The sequence below is a fragment of the Cnephaeus nilssonii genome (assembly GCF_951640355.1).
Source record: "Cnephaeus nilssonii genome assembly, chromosome: 9".
Classification (NCBI taxonomy): Eukaryota; Metazoa; Chordata; class Mammalia; order Chiroptera; family Vespertilionidae; genus Cnephaeus; species Cnephaeus nilssonii.
The window spans coordinates 13,936,161-13,956,148 of NC_137080.1; the positions used below are offsets into that span (position 1 = coordinate 13,936,161).

The 19,988-nt window shown below is 41.7% G+C and overlaps 1 protein-coding gene across 1 annotated transcript; it reads left to right on the forward strand.

Moving 5' to 3' along the window:
- The first annotated feature begins 1,381 nt into the window (after nt 1–1,381).
- GJA1 (gap junction protein alpha 1) lies at nt 1,382–14,733 on the forward strand. Its single transcript, XM_079781574.1, has 2 exons — nt 1,382–1,581; nt 11,824–14,733. Exon 2 carries the CDS (start codon nt 11,840–11,842, stop codon nt 12,986–12,988), a length of 1,149 nt encoding a protein of 382 aa, XP_079637700.1. The 5' UTR covers nt 1,382–1,581; nt 11,824–11,839; the 3' UTR covers nt 12,989–14,733.
- The last annotated feature ends 5,255 nt before the right edge of the window (nt 14,734–19,988 follow it).

Below are 19,988 nucleotides of genomic sequence, written 5' to 3' on the forward strand. Positions count from 1 at the left end.
GAACTCGAAAGTCAGGTTACAATTTCTACTTCTTTTTTTCTTCCCTAACTTAAAGAAAAAATAATAATCTTGAAAACAGTATAGCCAACACAGGAGAGAGCAAACTCATGTATTAAAACTATAACATTCCAAAAGGTGTTTCATTCATCATTTTAGTGAAATTATATCTAGAGAAAGGTATCTCCCAGAAAATATTTGCCCTGCTCCTTTTTTCTGATATTTGTATCAGCGAGAAAAGGATAAGGACTAGTCAGCCTGGGTGAATTTGCTTTCTTTCCAAGAATAATAGCCAGAGATTTCCCTGCCCATCCTGGGGAGCATCACCGAAGCCTGTTTATGGGGAGTTGTCCTAAGACTGCCCTTGGGTGTGGTGTCTGGGGAGTCCTCAGAGGGGCTGCCCACTCTAAGGAAGAGGCCACATGACTCAGGACACCCCAACACAGCGTGCTGACCAGGAAGAGCCGCGGAAACGGTGGAAAGGGGCTAAAGATGACCTGCTCAGCTCCAGTCACTGGGCGGAGCGCTCTCCAGCAGGCTCTAGAGGAGATGGTCTCAAGGTTTGATGGTTCTGAGACCCACTTAATGCCAACTTATCACATCAGTATTTCATCAGAACTATCCTGACCTTTCACTCCAAAGCAGATTCCCTGTCTAGTGCATTGGCCTGAGTGGGGCTGAGATATAAACTTCCAGTTCCCTGGAGATCCGATGGAGGTATAGCAGATCAAAATCTATTATGTATAAAGTTATAAACATAAGGAAAGAGTAAAAAAAAATCCCTGCAGTCCAGGGGCTGGAAGGTGGCTCTGGGGTGGGAACACCACCACCTGTGTCCAATTCCTCTCTCCTTTCTCTCTCCCATCCCCTCCATGTCCTTTGTTCATTGTCCCCAGTTAACATAAAAGGACTTAGATCATCAAATAACTCACACCTACCTTTAACGTCGCACACCTTGGCCAATGTGAAACAAATCTGTCCTGCTATATTCTTTTCCTTTGTTTTTGTTTACTTAATATATATATATTTTTGACTTTAGAAAAGTTTGTAGTATTATAAAATATACAACTTTTGATTATCCCTGGACTGTTGGGAAAACAAGCACAAACTACAACCAGTAATGGTTATCTGGAAAGAGTAGCAACAAGTAGCAGCACTCACGTCGCTCACGCCTTCATACCACCTCTCATCAGCAAGTTTAAACTACAACTTGATCATCTCCACCTCGCTACTCCTCTTCGCCTCCCCCCCCCCCCCCCCCCCCGCACGTTCCCGGGCCTGCTCTCCTCTCTTCTCCCCGCCTTTCCTCTTCCCCGCCCCTGCCCACTAGCCCCTCCTCCTGGTTGAGTCAGTGGCTTGAAACTTTTAAAAGCTCTGCGCTCCAAGTTGGAAAAAAGCTTTTACGAGGTACCAGCACTTTTCTTTCATTAGGGGGAAGGAGTGAGGAAAGGACCAAGCAGCAGCAGACTTTTAAACGTGAAGTCCAGGCAGGTCTGGGTGCCTGGACTTGCCTTTCCCTTTTCCTTCACCCGCTAAGGAGTTCAATCAGTTGGCGTGCCTACTTCACTTCTTTTAAGAGAAAGAGTAAGTTTGTTTTTTTATTTTTAATTTCTACCTACTCGTTTCTTTTTCTACAAGTAAAACCCTTCTCTCTAGTGTTTAAGTGTCTTATATCCATGTACCTTTGCCATGCTACTGTAATTGCAATGATGAACTTGAAAGTGTTTCTGGAGTTGGAACGTTTAAAAGGAACGCTGGGTGTTTATTTTTGGGGGGGCTGTTTTAAAAAAAAAAGTCTTTATTAACAATGCAACAGGTAAAATTAGGTTCAGATCTTTCTGATTAGAAGAAAGCACTGCTTTCCTGGATAACTGGGTCTTCATTTTTTAGAATATACTTTTACTTTTTCCGTAATCTGTAACAGTCTAGCTGCTTTGTAACTGGGGTGGAGGTGGGGGGGATTAGCTGGGGGCCTGGGGTGCGGAATTTGACTGACAATGTCACAAGAATCAAAGTGCAAATTTTGCTCGGCGCGCTCGCCGTAGAATCCTGCCCTCCTGGCCTTTTTCCTATGGAAACCCTGAGTGCTGGTCTATAGCCTTGCAAAGTGAGCTTCTTAAAGCGCTTTGTTAGGACCTTGCGGCTCCTTGACTTCCACGTGGTCCCTTCCCAGGATTTCCCCCGGTAAACAAAAAGGTATGAGAGTCAGTGTTGAGATATTGAGGTTTTTAAAGCAACAGTTAACTTTGTTTTCCCAGCCACCGCGGAAAACTTGGAGACCCTCAGGAGAGCCACTTTTGATACCGAACCAGGTTGGCAAATTCAGGAGATGAAATCCCTTGCCTGGGTGGTGGGTGGTTACTTCCAAAGCCAGGGAGGGGGTGGGGGAGGGCAGGGTGCTTTCCCACCACCGTCTCCTAAAACCAGAGCTCCTAGAAAGAACATGAATCGAACTTTCTTAAACAGCGCCTTAGAGGGAGCTAACCCCCCACCCCCACCCCCCACCCGCCGCCGGGGCGAACCTGGAGCCGACCTCAGCGAGCTGGGCAACCCTTAGGAGTGGGAGCTGGCGGGGGGCGGAGGTGAATGTGCTGGTTTGTCATTAAAAGGGGTTCCATCTCTTAAAAGCTCTCTGGGCAGCACGCTGGGTTAGCGTGCTCGCGGGGGGATTTTGTCCGAACCCCACAAGCCAAGATGGTTCGGTGTGACCTCGCAGTTGGAGCCACTTGCACCGCGAAGGCTGAAAAGCCATAGAAAGGAAAGCCGAGCGGAGGCCGGGGGCCAGGGCACGTCCCGCGGCCCCGGGACGGGGAGAGAGAGGATGGGTGAGCCATCGCCCTCGGATCCTTCCTTACACGTCAAACCCCGCGCGGGTCCGAGTTCCGCCACCGAAGAGGAAGCCGGGGGGGGGGGGGGGCGGTTCGGGGGGGTCCGGGATGGAACTGCGGGCCGAGTTCTAAGGGAAGAGCAAGTGATCCGCGTAATGAAGCGAGTCCATCTAACCTCTGTCCCCCACCCGCCGTGGCTGTGGGTTTTTGGTTTCCCTCCTGCGAATTCCTACCGTCTACGCGTCGGTCAGGAAATCTGAGCACCTTGGGAAGCCCCGTGCTTAAATGCACTTGTAACTCCTGGAAGTTCTCAAAGCTTCCCAGGAATGTCGGGTAGGGCCCGGACGCGGGGCGGGGGGGGGGGGGGGGAGATAATGAAATTAGGTAAGAGGTAATGACGTGGCCGGACACCGATCGGTACCGGATTCGGGAACGCCAACCCGGAGTTCCGAGCAGCGGAGCGCCCACCCCGTGCTCCTAGTCGGCCCTCCAAATGTTCACTGAGCATCTCCGACCAAGTCATCCCTGCACCCGCCTTCGCCAGCCTCCTGCGCACGCTCGCTGGGGCAGTCAGAGAAGAGGGGGCTATATATACACTTGGCCAGACAGGCTGAGGGCTTCATTTGGAGGTGGGTTTTCATTTCTTTGGCTTCCCAAACCAGGTTAGTCCTGAGAAGATGCTTAATGTCACCTTCTGGAAAAGCGGGCAAACTTGAACTCCACCAAAAGTGGCCCCCCTGGCAATTTAAAAAATAGATTATGAGATTAAAAAAAAATTTTTTTTAGAGAAGCCTAATCTTTACTTTTGTATAAGGATTACTGAAGATCAAAGCCCGTCCTCCTGCGGGGATCTCATTAAATTAACTCCATCCCCAAGGAAAGAAGCCGGTGAGGATAGGAAACACCTCAGGGGAGAGGGGTGAATTCTCTGGGCAGGCCTAAGTCCCGGGAAATTACACCCATGGCAGGAAGTGTCTTCTGTCCGGGCAGTGTGTGGAATCCTGTACTCCTGGAGCATGTTCAGTCCTGTACCACGGAGGCATGTTCCCCCAACATGAGGTGCTTTGTAGTTCCCAAAGTCGGGGTGCATTTGTCACCTGGCCTTTGCCTGGAAAAGGCAGCCAGCGGTCGTGTTTTGCTCTGGCTTTCTTTCCTCCCTGGGTAAACACTCCACGTTTTCCCAGTGCCTTCCGAAGCTGATCAGCTCAGACCTCCACACACTCAGCCCCTCGCCCTTCCCCATGTGGTGCCTACGTTGCTGGCTCTCCCTGGGAAACCGGGTTCCAAAGATACCCGGCAGCAAGGATCTGAAAGGGTGTGTTTTCAGATCCGGACAGTGGCCTTGTTACTTAAATGGTTCCAATTCCTGCATAGAGAAGGATGGAAAGCTCGGGATAACAGTGCATCATCCCTCGGTTTCACTTATGTTATCCAGAGGTGTCCCGAGGTGTGAGCCTCAGAGACTTTCTATGTGTTACATGTGTTACCGGGGGAAAGGAAATAATAGGAAAGGGACCAGTGATTAATACCTTCTACTCCACCTTTCCTGTTGTTCCGACTTCCCCTCAAGATTCTCAGCTGTTTGAGTAGATTGTTGAAGCTTGTCCACGCTTACCAATCCAGCTCTGGAAAGAACAGCAGTTATCTTGTGTTATTATGTCAATATTCAATATAGATAAGTCACGTTAAAAACAATTCTCCAGAGCTTCTCCTCCGTGGGAGGTTAAGCTAAATGACGTTAGCTTTAAAAAGTTCCATACTCTAAATTGGAATTTCCCTACCTTTCTAAGTAATTTCTAAAAGATACATGTTTTATGGAGTACTTAAATATCTACAGTAATGTAAAAAATAGTGTTCTTTTTACCAACTTCTGTGGGCCAGATACATTCTTTAAGATATGGCTTTTTTTATGATTTTGGGGGAGATGTCCCCAAATAGAAACACAAGGGCCCTAGCCGGTTTGGCTCAGTGGATAGAATATTGGCCTGTGGACTAAAGGGTCCTGGGTTCGATTCCTATCAAGGGCACATGGCCCTGTTGCAGGCTTGATCCCCAGTAGGGGGTGTGCAAGAGGCAGCTGATCAATGATTCTCTCATTGATGTTTCTATCTTTCCTTCTCCCTTCCTTTCTGAAATCAATAAAAATATATTTTTTAAAAAGAAAGAAAGAAAGAAACAGAAGGAAGGTAGATACTCTTCATGGCCTTTGTCCCTATCAATTGATAAAGAGCAAAGTCTCATAAAGGGATTGCTAAAATAGCAATATTAAACTCATTACAAGAGCAACTTGAAAACTAGTTAATCTTGATTACCATTAGGAAAATGTTAATCATTTCTTTGTATTTTGTTAAAGAAAAGATGCTAAATTAGAAAACAAATGAGCTGTATTTACATCTAAAGATCTGTTAAAGAATAATAGCTTAACTCTACTGAATTCTTAAGAGCTTCATGTGCATGAGGTATCTCATTCAGTGTTCATTAGAGAAAATAGACAGGTCTTAATACACTGTAAGGGTCTTAGTGGGGTATGTTTATATGAAGACAAAATAATCATGCTTTTCAGTAAAAATTTGGAGGTGAGGGTGGGGGGAAAACATCAAGAGCTGAGAAAAAAGTGTTTTTAAATTTGACGCTATAATAGAATAACATGGCCTTTAACCTGTCCAGCACCCCTGAAGTGGGAGAGAAACTTGTGTTAATTGGGGAGCTGGGTGATAGCTGTTTCAGGGGGTTGAATTGTCCCTGTTTGGCAGCCATCACCCGCCCTTTGGATGGAGTTCCTCACCCCGTAAGCCCCATCTCATTGTTCTGTGGAGGCCCATGTAGGTTGACTATGTGGTGAAGAGGGGTGAGGACCAAGGAAAGAAACTCTTGTTGGTACGTTTTTCACCCCCCACAAAAAATGTTATGCAGTTCAAAGCCATGCACAAATACCTGTGGAAATGTAACAAAGAAAATTTAAGGAGAGTCAGGGAGCCAGAGGCAGGATTTTTAATTGAATGAATGTTTACTACTACATGGAATTTGATACACTACAAAGTTAGGCTCACTGTCCAGATAGAAGGAAGCAAAGGTTGTGTATTTTCTGATAAACGGAGTATTTTCCATGGCATCTGATAAATTAGGCAGCCTCCTGCATAGACTGAGACTATGTAGTGATATTATATTCACGAGGGTGGACATCAGTTCTTGCTCCTCTTTCCTCTTCCAACCCCAACCTTCACCCAAGATTTGTCATCCTTGATTTGTTCTTACAGTCTGGCAAACGAGATAGTCGAAAGTAATTTAAATTGAAGCTTTAATTTCATTTTTAATAAAGTATAAAGTGTAAACAGGCCATTTCTTCTTGCAGTTGAGTTCTCAGTGACAACAAAATCATGTGGTACAACCAGACTTAGAATACTACGGAAGTGGGGGACAACAGCATGGTTTTGTTGTTATTTTTAGACCTTAACCTGTAACAACCAACGGCGAAACTGAATAAACATCTGGGATACACGTTGCAATTCTGCAGGCATCCCAGGTCACAGGGCCCTGGCTCAGTCCTATGGCCTGCTCACGAAGCATTTGAAAACATGTTGTTTCAACAGACAGTTCTGTTTCAGCAATTGGCACTTGGAAATTTAATAGTCTGCCTAAAATGAGATGCTTACAATACTTTTTTTTTTTTTTACTGTGAAAGTTCCCTTTTTGAAACTTCAGAAGTTTGGGACACGTACAATTAATAAAATCCTAAGGATATAATAAAATAAAAACCAAACAAACCTGGTGAGACCTGTTTTTTTTGGGGGGTTAGGGTGTTTTTTTGTTTGTTTTTTGGATACAGGCCCCATTTAATTCATTCAATGGATATTTATTTATCTATTACTCTTACTCTTTTAAGCACTGCATATACTAGACGAAACAAACTCCCTCATGGAGCTCATATTGTAGTTGAGAAAAGCAGAGAGTAAAACCTTGTAATGGAGGGAGGCAAACAAGGAACAGGTAAATACAGACTATGTCAAATAGAGCTCAAGGCCGGTAAGAAAAAAAGCTGGACAAGGGGACTAGGAAGTGACAGGGCTGGATTGATGGCTGCTGAGGTGTAACCAGACCCGAGACCTCAGGTGAGGGTGGGAGCCATGCCGATGGGGCCCAGCTGATGGAGGCAGATCCGCTCCTTTGTTTATTTTTTCAGGATTGACTGTTTGAGGAGAGCAGGTTGGCAAGTTGACCAGGCGAAGAGCAGGCGTGGTGGTGACACTCCTGGTGTGGGTTTTGGTGGGGAAGATAAATCGGTGGTATTTGCTGATGGGTTGAAAATGGGTAATGGTGATTATGTGTGGGTATGAATATGACCAAACGAACATCTGGATGTTGTAACTGTAGAGGAATGGTCAAAACTGAGCCCACGCAGACATTTACTGCAAAGGGCAGGGGTTCTTATAAATGTTGCAGACGTTGGGAGGGCTTGCATTTTAGCTTTGGGGCTTGAAATTTTTTGGTTTGGGGTGCATTAAAAACACACACGTGCCATCCCCCCCAAGAAATCCATTGAATGATTTTGCCAGGAACTTCCATAGACATTTCCTTATGTATTTTTAGATTTCATGATTTTATTCTTTCAAATATTAATGGCCTTCATCTCCCCTAAGTGTTTATTTTCGATCATAAAAAGGTGAGATAGGTATCAAGTCTCACGTTAGTTTTCAGCCATCCTACTCACCTTTCTTTTAAGTCCCCACTCTCAATTCACTACAGTTGTCTCTTCTTCGGAAAATCTTTAAAATTAAAAGCAAAATATTTTCTAATTCTAGTAATTATTAGGACATTAGTGAGATGAAGTGACTTGACTGCAGCCTTGGCACAGTGATTTGTTCTTAAGGTCTGGCAAACGAGATAGTCGAAAGTAATTTAAATTGAAGCTTTAATTTCATTTTTAATAAAGTATTCAGTCCTTGTGCTCTTGGGGAGCAGCAGATGTCAGTGGTGACACTGATGTGGAGGTGGAGGTGGAGGCAGTAAAGGGTGCATGAGCTCAGTTCCCAGGTATCCAGAGAACCCCTGCTCCTCATGCTGTGCCCCTACCCCACCCCCCAACTTTTTAGACACTCTATCCCTCTGCTCTCCTGGATATTTTGAACCATTATATGTTTCCTAGCCTCAAACCTTACTTCAGAATCACCTAGTGTGTTTATTTTTTATTTTTTTATTTTTTTAAGAAAAGAAACGAAAGCCCAGCCAGTGTCGACCTATGAATCAGGAGGTCACGGTTCTATTCCTGGTCAGGGCACATGCCCGGTTGCAGGCTCGATCTCCAGTGTGGGGCGATCTCCAGTGTTGGGCCTGCAGGAGGCAGGCAATCAATTATTCTCTCATCATTGATGTTTCTATCTCTCCCTTCATCTCTGAAATCAATAATTTATTTTTTTTTTAAAGAAAAGAAACAAAAAACTGATTTCCTAGTCCCTCGCACCTCCCAACAATCAGATTCATTCAGACTGGTGAGCGCCAGGAATATATGCTTTTAACAAATGCTGCCAAGTGATTGTAACGTAGTACAAAAAGCACACTGTAAAGGGACCAGAGGGTCCTTGGGCAGTTCGCACCAACTCCAAGACTCTAGTCGCAAATGTTTCATCCTCAGGAGCAGCAAATGTTTCATCCTCGGCATGCGGCCGCGTGTCATCAGAAATGGCTACGCGTGTCAGTGCTGTGACACGCGTGTCATAGGTTCGCCATCACTGACCTAGACCTTCATCTACATAAGAAGTTCCAACTTTGGAACCTGGAGGTGAAGGCGTAAACACACATCGTATTGGTTTAGCTGCTGAGGTTTTCCCACTTGTCAAACAAGAAATATACCTGTATCTTGGTGAATATGAATGAGGCATACAGTCTATAAATCAATGCCAGGGATTCTATACACGTAATTATGCCCTCATAAAAGTACATTAATTTTTCAACTAAAACTTGAAAGAAATGAAAATATTAATGGGGGGAGGCAACCCTTTGACAGAACTTTTGATTCACAACAAAGTGAGCAGCTACCAAAAAGGTTCCTACTATTTTTGTTACCTCTCCTTGAGAATCACTAACATGAGCCATCACATTAAACATAATCGGATGATCTCTATGATAGTGGTAATGACAGGCATCTACGTGTTACAGGATACTAGGTGTCCAATTGGATAATAACTCTTATTCAGATGAAAGAGTATATAACTCATTAATGCAAATGAAAACTGCGTGGGTGCTTAAAGGAAAGATAACTTTGCAATTAAGTTGTTGGTGTATTAATGAAGGACTACCCCCTAGAGATTTGCCCAATGACCTAATTCACGTACTATGGGAGGATGGGGTATTTCTGTGGCATCTCAAAATCACACGAAAGTCAAGTTTTATTTTGAATAGACTGTAAAAAAATATAGTAGTTTATTGCCACAAGCATCTATACAATCCTATTTTACTTTGAATAATGATCAAACATTGACCGAAATGACTACTTCTCAATGTGCCTGGTCACATTTCTAAATTTGTTAAGTTTGTCATGAACTTTGTGTAAATGCGATATGTATGCAAACAATTTACCATTTTACACTTGTTTCTGTAGTTCCCCACTTCCACCCCTCACCACAATTGGGATATCTGAGCAAAAGCAGATGGCACTGGCAAAATACTGTAATTCTCTACAAACAGAATTAGGGCCAATTTACACATCATCACATAGAAACTGTCTATTGATATAGCTCCAAAAATTCTGTTGTTTGTTTGACCCTCGTGGGCTGTTCTTCTTCATTCTCCGTGGAGTATTTTCTGCTACATTGTAGGTTATTTTTTTCCTTTTACGTTCTCTCACCTTCAAACTGTTCATCAAAGCTAAATTACTCTCTCACACTTCAAGCCTTCCCGGGGTGATTTAACCCTCTTTGTCAACCCTACCATCCCTTGTTCTTGTTTGACTGCTCTTTTCACACATCAATTTCACTGTCCAACTTGTGACCACAGAATCCAAAATGGTCCTTCCTAAAAGTAAAAGGGATGCTCCCTTTTTTATGGCCACTGGGAGAGCATTATTTCTGTGACCTGCCCAGTCACCTCCCACGCTCACCCCAGCATTCTTTGGCACCAGTTTCGAGGCTGTCCTCGAAGATACCCATCATCTGTTAATTTAGATAGCTGGTGCTTAGTTTCACTTTATGGATCAGCCATGTCTTCACTTCATTCAGGAAATTACAGGAAAGATTTCCATTTCATTTTTTTTTCTGGCTCCATAGCCAGGAAGTGCAAACATTAACAGGAACATAATGTTGCATAGTAGGGAAGAAGACTCCCTGGCTTTCATTTACTTCTCCCAAGGAGGAACGGCTCGTAGTTCAATACCAGATGAGAAAACTCTTTATATTCAAAAGCATAATTCTAAGAAGCCTGTATAATCCTGCTTTTAGTTACACTATTTAAAATTTATTGCTAAGCTCCTGGAAAGTCTTTGCTTCACTTGTTTTTAATTATTAAATAATCTTTGACTACTTCATCCTTTTCTAAATCCTCCCATTACTATTCTCTGCCGAAAATTAGACTATATTCTCTATGCCTGCCACATGTGATGTTACTTATTTCTTCCCAACTTTTGGCCCTCACCAAGACTGTATGTATCAAAGCATGGGAACATTTCTAGCCGTAAGCCAGCTTTACTATAATTTTATAACCAGTGTGATACATTGGAAAGCCTTGGACATGGGATCATAACTCTTTTTCTGACTCTACTGATAGCTAAATATTTCCTGTACCCTTAAGACCTCAATTTTTCATCAGTTAAATGAGTTATTGGTAATTAGACATATAAAGTGAAATAAACAACTTTTGGGATATCTGCCATGTCTACAGACTTGGGCCTTTTTCTCATCAATAATGGGGAAATTCTAGGCTTAGAGGCCTAAAACCCAGTAAGGAAACTTGAAGTAAGTATAGAGCAATAAAAAAAAAAAAAAGAAAGAAAACCGATTGTTTTTGCTAGAGGTAAACTTGAAAGTGGTCTCTTATTTTCCAGGGTACAATTAGAAAGGAGACAGATTGAACTTTCATTTGAAATGTAATGGGCATTTAGTTTTTGTTTTTGAAAGTAGGTTCCTGCATATAATGACACATTGTGTCAAAATGGTGCATTTCAGTACAACATATTTTATTTGGGCAGAAGAAAGAATTCTGAACCACATAATTCACTGCTTAGGATGAAACAGAAATATAAATGACCATATTATACAGAATGCACAGATTGCACTTGAAACACCAAAGAGAAACATTTCCCGTATCTGCATGTGTATGTGTGTTCATGGGTGTCCTCACCTCAATTCTTAGATACCAGGCCATACATACTGATTTCAGAGAGGAAAGAAGAGGGAAAGAGAGATAGAAACATCAGTGATGAGAGAGAATCATTGATGGGCTGTCTCCTACACGCCCCCCACTGGGGATCGAGCCCGCCACCCGGGCATATGCCCTGACCTGGAATCGAACCGTGACCTCCTGGTTCATAGGTCAATGCTCAATCACTGAGCCACACCAGCTAGGTGATACCAGGCTATTTGAATAACACACATCAGCATTTCTCTTAGGCAGGCATTCAGATACAGGCCTACCAGGCCAGAACTGCCCTTTATCAGAGGGATAAAATAGGAGGCACTTAGCAGACAGATGGCTCCCGAAGTCACGTGCAGAGGCGGTGGTTGAGCCAGAGCAACTACGACAGCTTCACAGGTTAAGATTGCTGTTTAACTGGCACCGAGGCCCTGTTGCTTCTGTGTCTTACGGCATCAAGAAAATGATAACACCTTTCTACAGGGGTGGGGGCAGGGGCAAGGGAATGGGGCAGGAAGAGTTTACTTTTGGTGGGTTTTCTTTTTGTAAGATTGCTAGAAAGATCTGAGACCTTTTGCAATACTTTGCTGAAAGAAACTGTATTAAACTAATCATCTGCAGTCTATGGTCATTCCGTTGTCTTTCTGCTTCCTTTCAGGGGGCGCCCAGGCAACATGGGTGACTGGAGTGCCTTAGGCAAACTCCTGGACAAGGTCCAAGCCTATTCCACCGCCGGAGGGAAGGTGTGGCTGTCGGTGCTTTTCATCTTCCGAATCCTGCTGCTGGGGACGGCGGTGGAGTCGGCCTGGGGTGACGAGCAGTCCGCCTTTCGCTGCAACACCCAGCAGCCTGGCTGTGAGAACGTGTGCTATGACAAGTCCTTCCCCATCTCCCACGTGCGCTTCTGGGTCCTGCAGATCATCTTCGTGTCGGTCCCCACCCTCCTGTACCTGGCTCACGTGTTCTACGTGATGCGAAAGGAAGAGAAGCTGAACAAGAGGGAGGAGGAGCTCAAGGTGGCCCAGACCGAGGGGATGAATGTGGAGATGAACCTGAAGCAGATCGAAATCAAGAAGTTCAAGTACGGCATCGAAGAGCACGGCAAGGTGAAAATGCGCGGCGGCCTGCTGCGAACCTACATCATCAGCATCCTCTTCAAGTCCGTCTTCGAGGTGGCCTTCTTGCTGATCCAGTGGTACATCTACGGGTTCACCTTGAGCGCCGTCTACACTTGCAAGAGAGACCCCTGCCCGCATCAGGTGGACTGCTTCCTCTCGCGCCCCACGGAGAAAACCATCTTCATCATCTTCATGCTGGTAGTGTCCCTGGTGTCTCTGGCCTTGAACATCATCGAGCTCTTCTACGTCTTCTTCAAGGGCGTGAAGGACCGCGTGAAGGGGAAGAGCGACCCTTACCACGCCAACGCCGGCCCTCTAAGCCCCTCCAAGGAGTGTGGCTCTCCGAAATACACTTACTTCAATGGTTGCTCCTCGCCCACGGCTCCCCTCTCGCCCATGTCTCCTCCCGGCTACAAGCTGGTGACTGGAGACAGAAACAATTCTTCCTGCCGCAATTACAACAAGCAAGCGAGTGAGCAAAACTGGGCTAACTACAGCGCAGAACAAAACCGGATGGGGCAGGCCGGGAGCACCATCTCCAACTCGCACGCACAGCCTTTTGACTTCCCCGATGACAACCAGAATTCCAAAAAGCTCGCTGCCGGACACGAACTACAACCCCTGGCCATTGTGGACCAGCGGCCTGCCAGCAGAGCCAGCAGCCGCGCCAGCAGCCGGCCTCGGCCCGACGACCTGGAGATCTAGATCCGGGCTTTGCGAGCAGCAAGCTTCCACCGAGTTGTGGAGGAGAGAAAGGTGCTGTAGGAAGTGCACCTTAGGTGTTCATTTTGTTCCAGTGAAGGTGGTACTCAACAGCCTTCGTCATGAGGCTTAGGAAACACAAAGATGTTAGGATACCTGGGTTCATTGGGGGGTGCTTGGGAGAGGCGGGTGGAGAGGGCGGGGGTGAGGGAGGTACATGTTGGTATTTAATGTAGTTGATTCAGAGGACTGCAGTTCTAATAAAAGTTGCATTAGGTGATACATAGGTAAGGGCTTTTTCTCTCCCCCATCCCCCTAAGGATAGTTCTGTGTATGTGAAAGAGTGGGTGATATTTTGGCTAAAGACATTTTGTTTTACCAAGAAGCGGAAATAACTGTGTCCAGGAAAAAAAACAAAACTTTCTGAACATCTTATTTCTCTTTTTACCAAGAAAAAGACAGGGTTGTCCTATCCCTGCTAAAACATTCCATTGTTAAAATTTGCACTTTGAAGGTAAGCTTTCTAGGCCTGACCCTCCAGGTGTCAGTGGACTTGAGTTACTCTATGTTTTATTGGTATTAAGTTCAGACAAGGCCCACAGGAAAAGACTTCCCATGCATTTGCAAATCTCAGCCAAGTTCTATGTACATTCTTTCTTACATCCACTCACATTGTATTGCCATCACTTTTTCATCATTCCTCAACTACTATTCACATTCATTTAATGATTTCTGTAAACATTTTTTTAAAAACAGTTGGTATGTCACTTAACATTTTTTGAGTTGAGTCAGGGAAGCAAGCCATGCTCAATATTTAACAATCACTTGTATGTGTATGTGTGTGAAAGAGTGTGTTTTATTTGTCATGTATTGGTACAAACAGATACAGAATAAACTCATAAACAGAATTGAAAATAATGTACCCACAGTGTTCAAATTTGAACCTTTCTCATGGATTTTGTGATGTGGGCCAATAATGGTGTTTACATTATAATTCCTGCTGTGCAAGTAAAGCACACTTTTTTCCCTAAAATGTTTTTCCCTGTGTATCCTATTGTGGATACTAGTTTTGTTAACTATGATTCTTTTTTTTTTTCCTTTTTTTTTTTTTTTTTTTTTTTTAGAATATAGCAATAATGCTATTGCTGAAAGAATGATTTTTTTTTTCTGAAATGTAATCATTGATGCTTGAATGATAGAATTTTAGTACTGTAAACAGGCTTTAGTAATTAATGTGAGAGACTTAGAAGAAATGCTTAGAATGGACTATTAAGTGTGCCTAAATGAATTTTGCAGTAACTGGCATTTTTGGTTTTGTCCTACTTAATGCACATTAATTCAGAACTTGTATTCTGTTAATGAGTTTGACAGTCTTTTGGAGTGACCAGCAACTTTGATGTTTGCACTAAGATTTTATTTGGTATGCAAGAGAGATTGAAGGCAGTTCAGTAGTACACCTGTAACTAATTTATTTGAAAATATATGTTAAAGAAATCTTCCAGTTTCTTCAGATGCCTTTTTGAAACTCATCACAGATGATTAGTGAAAATGCAGAGTGTCATACCTTTCTTCTTGCATGCCATCTACATAAAACAGTTTTGTACAATGAGAAATACTAATTTGTTTGACATTCCATGTTAAACTACTGTCAAGTTCAACTTCATTGCATGTAACGTAGGCCTAGTCCATCGGATCATGTGTTCTGGAGAGTGTTCTTTATTCAATAAAGTTTTAATTTAGTTTAATAATGGCCTCTACATCCTGTGTGATTTCTAAAACTTATTGTATCCACAATCATCAAAGACATTTCCATTGGTTATGAGGATATGGGCAAATAAGGATCACAAGATTCAGAAATTTTTGAAAGGACAATACTTATCATAGGCTGGATTTACTAGTAGTGCAACAGTGTTAACATTTTTGGATATTCAACTGAGAAGAAAAAAGTATAGACGTTAAATTTGGAATATGTCCAAGTGATGAGATTGCTGTATCAAAAAAATGAAATATATCTATGATTTTATTTAACATACAGAACATGAGATTTTGAAAAATCTTTTTAAAAATTTATCTTTATTGTTGAAAATATTGCTGATGTCCCATTTTTTATTTGTTTGTTTTCCCATTGACCCCCTCTAACCCTCCCAGGCCTTCACCACTCTATTGTCTGTCCATGGGCTATGCATATAGGTTCCCTGGTCCCCACCTGCCCCCTAACCCCCCCACCTTTCCTCTGAAAATTCATCAATCTGTTTCATGCTTCTATGTCTCTGGATCTATCTTGTTACCGATTTATTGTGTTCATTAGATTACACATATGAGTGAGATCATGTGATACTTATCTCTGACTAGCTTATTTCGCTTAGCATAATACTCTCCAGGTCCATCCATGCTAAAAAAAAATTCTTAATGCCCAAAGAAAACCAAATTGTTTAGAGGAAGTGGAATAATTCTGAACAATTGATACTAAGTATACTAACATTTTTAGTCACATTTCCAGAAAGTTTTTTAACTTATTAAAATTGTTTATACAAGTATTAGCACAAAGCTAACTTAGATTACTGGAACATAAAAATACTAATTTTGAAATAATTTAGTCCATTTCAGTTGCTTTTTTTTTCTATTTTGATTAACAAAAGTTATGAGATTTTTCCTAAACTCAAAGAATTATTTAATATACAGCTTCCTAGTCAATTAACATAATAGTGGCAGCAATTCAAGTATCATTGGCTGGCTGAGAATCCAATGGGAGAGGCAGGTTTTCTCTGCCTACTGTGTTTTCATTTAAAATGGGGAATAAAGAAACTGAAGATTTGAATGAATGTGTTTGTGTATCCTACACAAGCAGGGTCACTGTGTGGATGGACAAGTGGTTCATACTACAGAATGTTCGAGTAGTAAGGTGGAATTAAAAATGGGGCTCTGGTGGTATGACGTGGTAGTGCAAGCTACATCTTTGAGAAGTAGTGATAGTAAATCCTAAACATTTCCCAACTTTAATGATTTTCACTGTTCATAAAAGCATTTAAACATATTATAAATATGCAGTTTTAAACTACAAAAGTATGTGAAATAGGAAATCAAACCTCTCACCTCTCCACATTCTCCACCATACACATCAGAGAAGTTCTAATTCCCAAAAGGAATTAAAAGTTGCAGACACCACCCTAAGTAGTGGCGGTTCTTAGAATAACCTCACAGACGCTGCCCCATGAAGCTTAGGATGTGAAGACTTCCATAAGTTTTAAAAATGCTGTTTCACTCATCTCAATTGGCCGCCTGCTTTCCACGACTAAAAATGATGAGAAAATTATGCAGTCTCATTCTACAACTAGTTATTATTTTTTTGCATAAAATTTGTTTAAAAGTCAGAAAATTTTGAATCTTCTAGAACTAGTAGAACTTTCTGTGGTGGTGATGTTTTATTCTGTACACTATGGTAGCCACTAGTCGCAGACGGCTACTGAGCACTTGAAATGTGACCAATGAGTCTGAAAAAGATGAATTAATTTCATTTTATTTAAATAGCCACATGTGGCTAGTGGCTATGGTATTGGGCAGTGAAGTTCTAGAGCCTGTTGGAGTGGGGCGGGGGGGGGGGGGTTAATATTTGGTGGAAATTGAAGAGGATAGTCATGTTAGAAATGAGAATAGAGAAGATAAAGGTCCTTTTTATAATCATAACAGTATTTCTTACTCTGTAAACAATAGCAGATGCTTACTTTATGTAAAGCTTCTGCTTTAATATGAAATCCCCCTAGTCTTTTGTTAGATAATCACGTGTTTTATATTGCCATTGTTTTACTTCAGAATTTTATACACCAACTTTGCTGCCTATGTTTGAAAGTGGTAGGATTGTCTGCAAGCTTCTGACATACCTTGACAACTTTAAACGTTTTCATATTGGTGCCATAAAAACAATGCCGTGTATTCTGGAGATTAGAATTTCTTCTTATAGGTGTGCTCTTTTTAAATTACCTCCTACCTACCTTGTTACAGAAAGCATCCCTTCTTCTTTGTGTTTTATGTAGTTTTAATTGTACTCAGAAAGTTGCAAAGTACCCTGATACAGGACATCATATTGAAACCTCATTTTAAAGAATTTAAGTTGGTGTAGCATGATTTTTTTTCCAAATAAAACCTCTCGTCCAGAAAAAGAAAAAAAAGTGGTAGGATTGTCTAATGTCTTCAAATATTGGGAAGAAGTCCAGTGCCTGTATTTGGTTCAGTGTACTAACATCCCAGGCCCTGTGGGTCTTCGTTAAGCTCCCATGCCATATGCTGTTCTTTTACCTTATTTTGAGAAAACTGCTGAACCTCAACATGCCCAGGGTGCTGGTTCCCTGCCCACACACGGCCTCTCCTAAAAATTCCAAACTTCAAATACCAACATGCCAAAACATCTGTGTGCTTTATACTTGGAGGGAGAGCAAAATAATGAACTTTGGGGGCTTATTAAAGTCTTAAAGTGAGTTCTTTTTATAAACAGCACACCAATGGTGTAGAAACATGTTTATAATCTACTGGCTCCAGGATTCTGTTTTTACCTTTTCTTGGTTGGGCAAATATAGCTGAGCCCTTGGCATGTCAGAATTTGCAGCTGGCAATTTTCAGAACTCAAGAGCAGACGTGGAACAACACCACAGAAACAATGCTTCAAGAAGACTAGAATAAGAAGAGTATCCTGTAAGGAAGAAAGCCAATTTGGAGGGGGGGGGGGGGGGGTAGATTTTACATTTGTTTCTTCATCTTCAAAAATGTTGAAATTTTAAGTCAGATTATTTCTTCTGGTTTCCGGATGTTTCTTTCAAACAACCAACTGCTTATTTGGGCTATGACGTGTAGAGTAATTTCAGTGCCCACACACTTTCCTGTTAATTATAAAAACTGTCTCAAGAGGCACCTACTTTAGAAAGCAAACCCTGGGCCCAAGCCTTAGTTACTGCAATGAGCCATCTGCCCCTATGCAATATGGAATGAAATGGAGCTGGCATTTGTGCTAGAATTTTTTGGCAGTCAGTTGCTCTTTACAAAGCCATGCATCAGAATTAGTATAGACACTGGGAGGAAGGGGGGGAAGGAGGGAAAATGGGAGATATCTGTAATACTATCATCAATAAAAAATTTATTAAAAAAAAGAATTAGTATAGATAGTTTTCAGTTGCTTTGTTAGCAGAAACCATGAGGGTGAATTTATTTGAACAGCAAACAGAGAAGTGTAGGATTGCTTTCTGCTTCGAAAAACTTGATTCAGAGTTAGATGTTTCATATATGCAGGTACATTTATTAATTCTGAACACAGTTGCCTAATTTAGAAACCCCTCCCTCTGAAAATTGAAACTAACCATAGGATGAAACTCTGAGAAATGACACAATTGAACTGAATGCAAATAATTCTAAAGGATAAACGGTAAAATGCTGAGATTGGTTAAAACAGGGCGGGAAACCTCAACTGCTGGACGAGTCCCAGAGTGTGAATTGACTATTGCCTTTGAAGATTTAATGTGAGTGTGGCTGGAGCAAGTAGAATTGAATTGACCTTTATAATTTTCTAGCATATGAATTTCTAATCATCGAAGCTACTCACTATATTCAAAGACGGACTCAAGTGGGGAACTAGTTGAAGAAAATGTTAATTCTGATACAGCTTTACATATTTTGGCCAAGCTTGTTAATAACTGCCTTTTTGTGGGCAGGTAATTTTTAAATATTTGGAGGAACCACTTTACATTCAAATTTCAGTGAGACTGAAGCAATCTGAGAATCAAATGTAACTACATCCAGCTTCTTGTCATCTATAATTCAATGTAAGTTAGAATTATAACAGAGATTTGCCTGCTATATTATTTTCTGCACATATATATGTGTATATATATGTGTGTGTGTGTGTGTGTGTATATATATATATATATATATATATATATATATATATATAATGCTTTTATTGATTTTTAGAGAGAGAGGAAGAGAGAAAGAGGGATAGAGATATAGAAACACTGAGAGAAACATCATTGATTGTCTGCCTCCTGCACACCTCCTACTGGGGATCGAGCCTGAAAGCCAGGCATGTGCACTGACCGGGAATCAAGCCAGTGACATCTTGGTTCCTGAGTCAAAACTTAACCACTGGGCCACTCCAGTCATGCTACTTTCTGTATATTTAAAGTATCTTGTAATTTATAATTTTATAATTCATAATTTAAAAATAAAAATGACAGCAGATACAATAAATTATAATGTGATTAAGGTTAACTTTAAATCTTATTTCTTCTCCATTTTCACATTTTTAGTTTCTCCAGTCTAACCTCTCACCAGAATTTTCTGATTTGTGATAGCTATAAATATATATCCATATCCCTATACCATATATATGGGTGTTTTTTTCAAGTTTTGTTCTCAGCTGAACTTTCAATTCTGTGATTTGTTTCCTACTCTGAATCTGTAGTTCAAGTTCAAATGGATTAAATGATAGAAAACTTCCATCAAATCCTTTTTTTTTTACACACACACGAACAGTTTTATTGCTAGATTTTGTGTATTAATTTGTAGTATCAAACACTTCTTTTTGTCATATCACTTACACCTGGCTCCCCTGAATATTTACTTTTAACTAATAATAGCCAAGTTAAACATTTCAAGAATGACTCTGGAATAATCTAGCAGATGTTTAACATTTATAATCAGTGGAAACCATCAAAAAATTCATTTACTTTTCATCTTTACTCTGGTCCTCACTTGTCCGGAGGACTTGCTGTGCTGGGTAATTAAAGGTAACGAGAACTGTAGGTGCTGGTTATCTAAGACTCCAGAGGTGGCACATGTGGGAACCAAGGTGCCAATTGGCATGTGACCACGTTTAGTCAGCATTATCATCAGTAATAATGCTGCCTTTAAACTGATGATTTTACATGAAAATTAGCTATTATGTGTGACGGGAAAAAAAAAAGAACAAGCTAAAGAAGCACTAATGTAACAAGTAAGAGAAAATTTTCAGTGTGGGGAT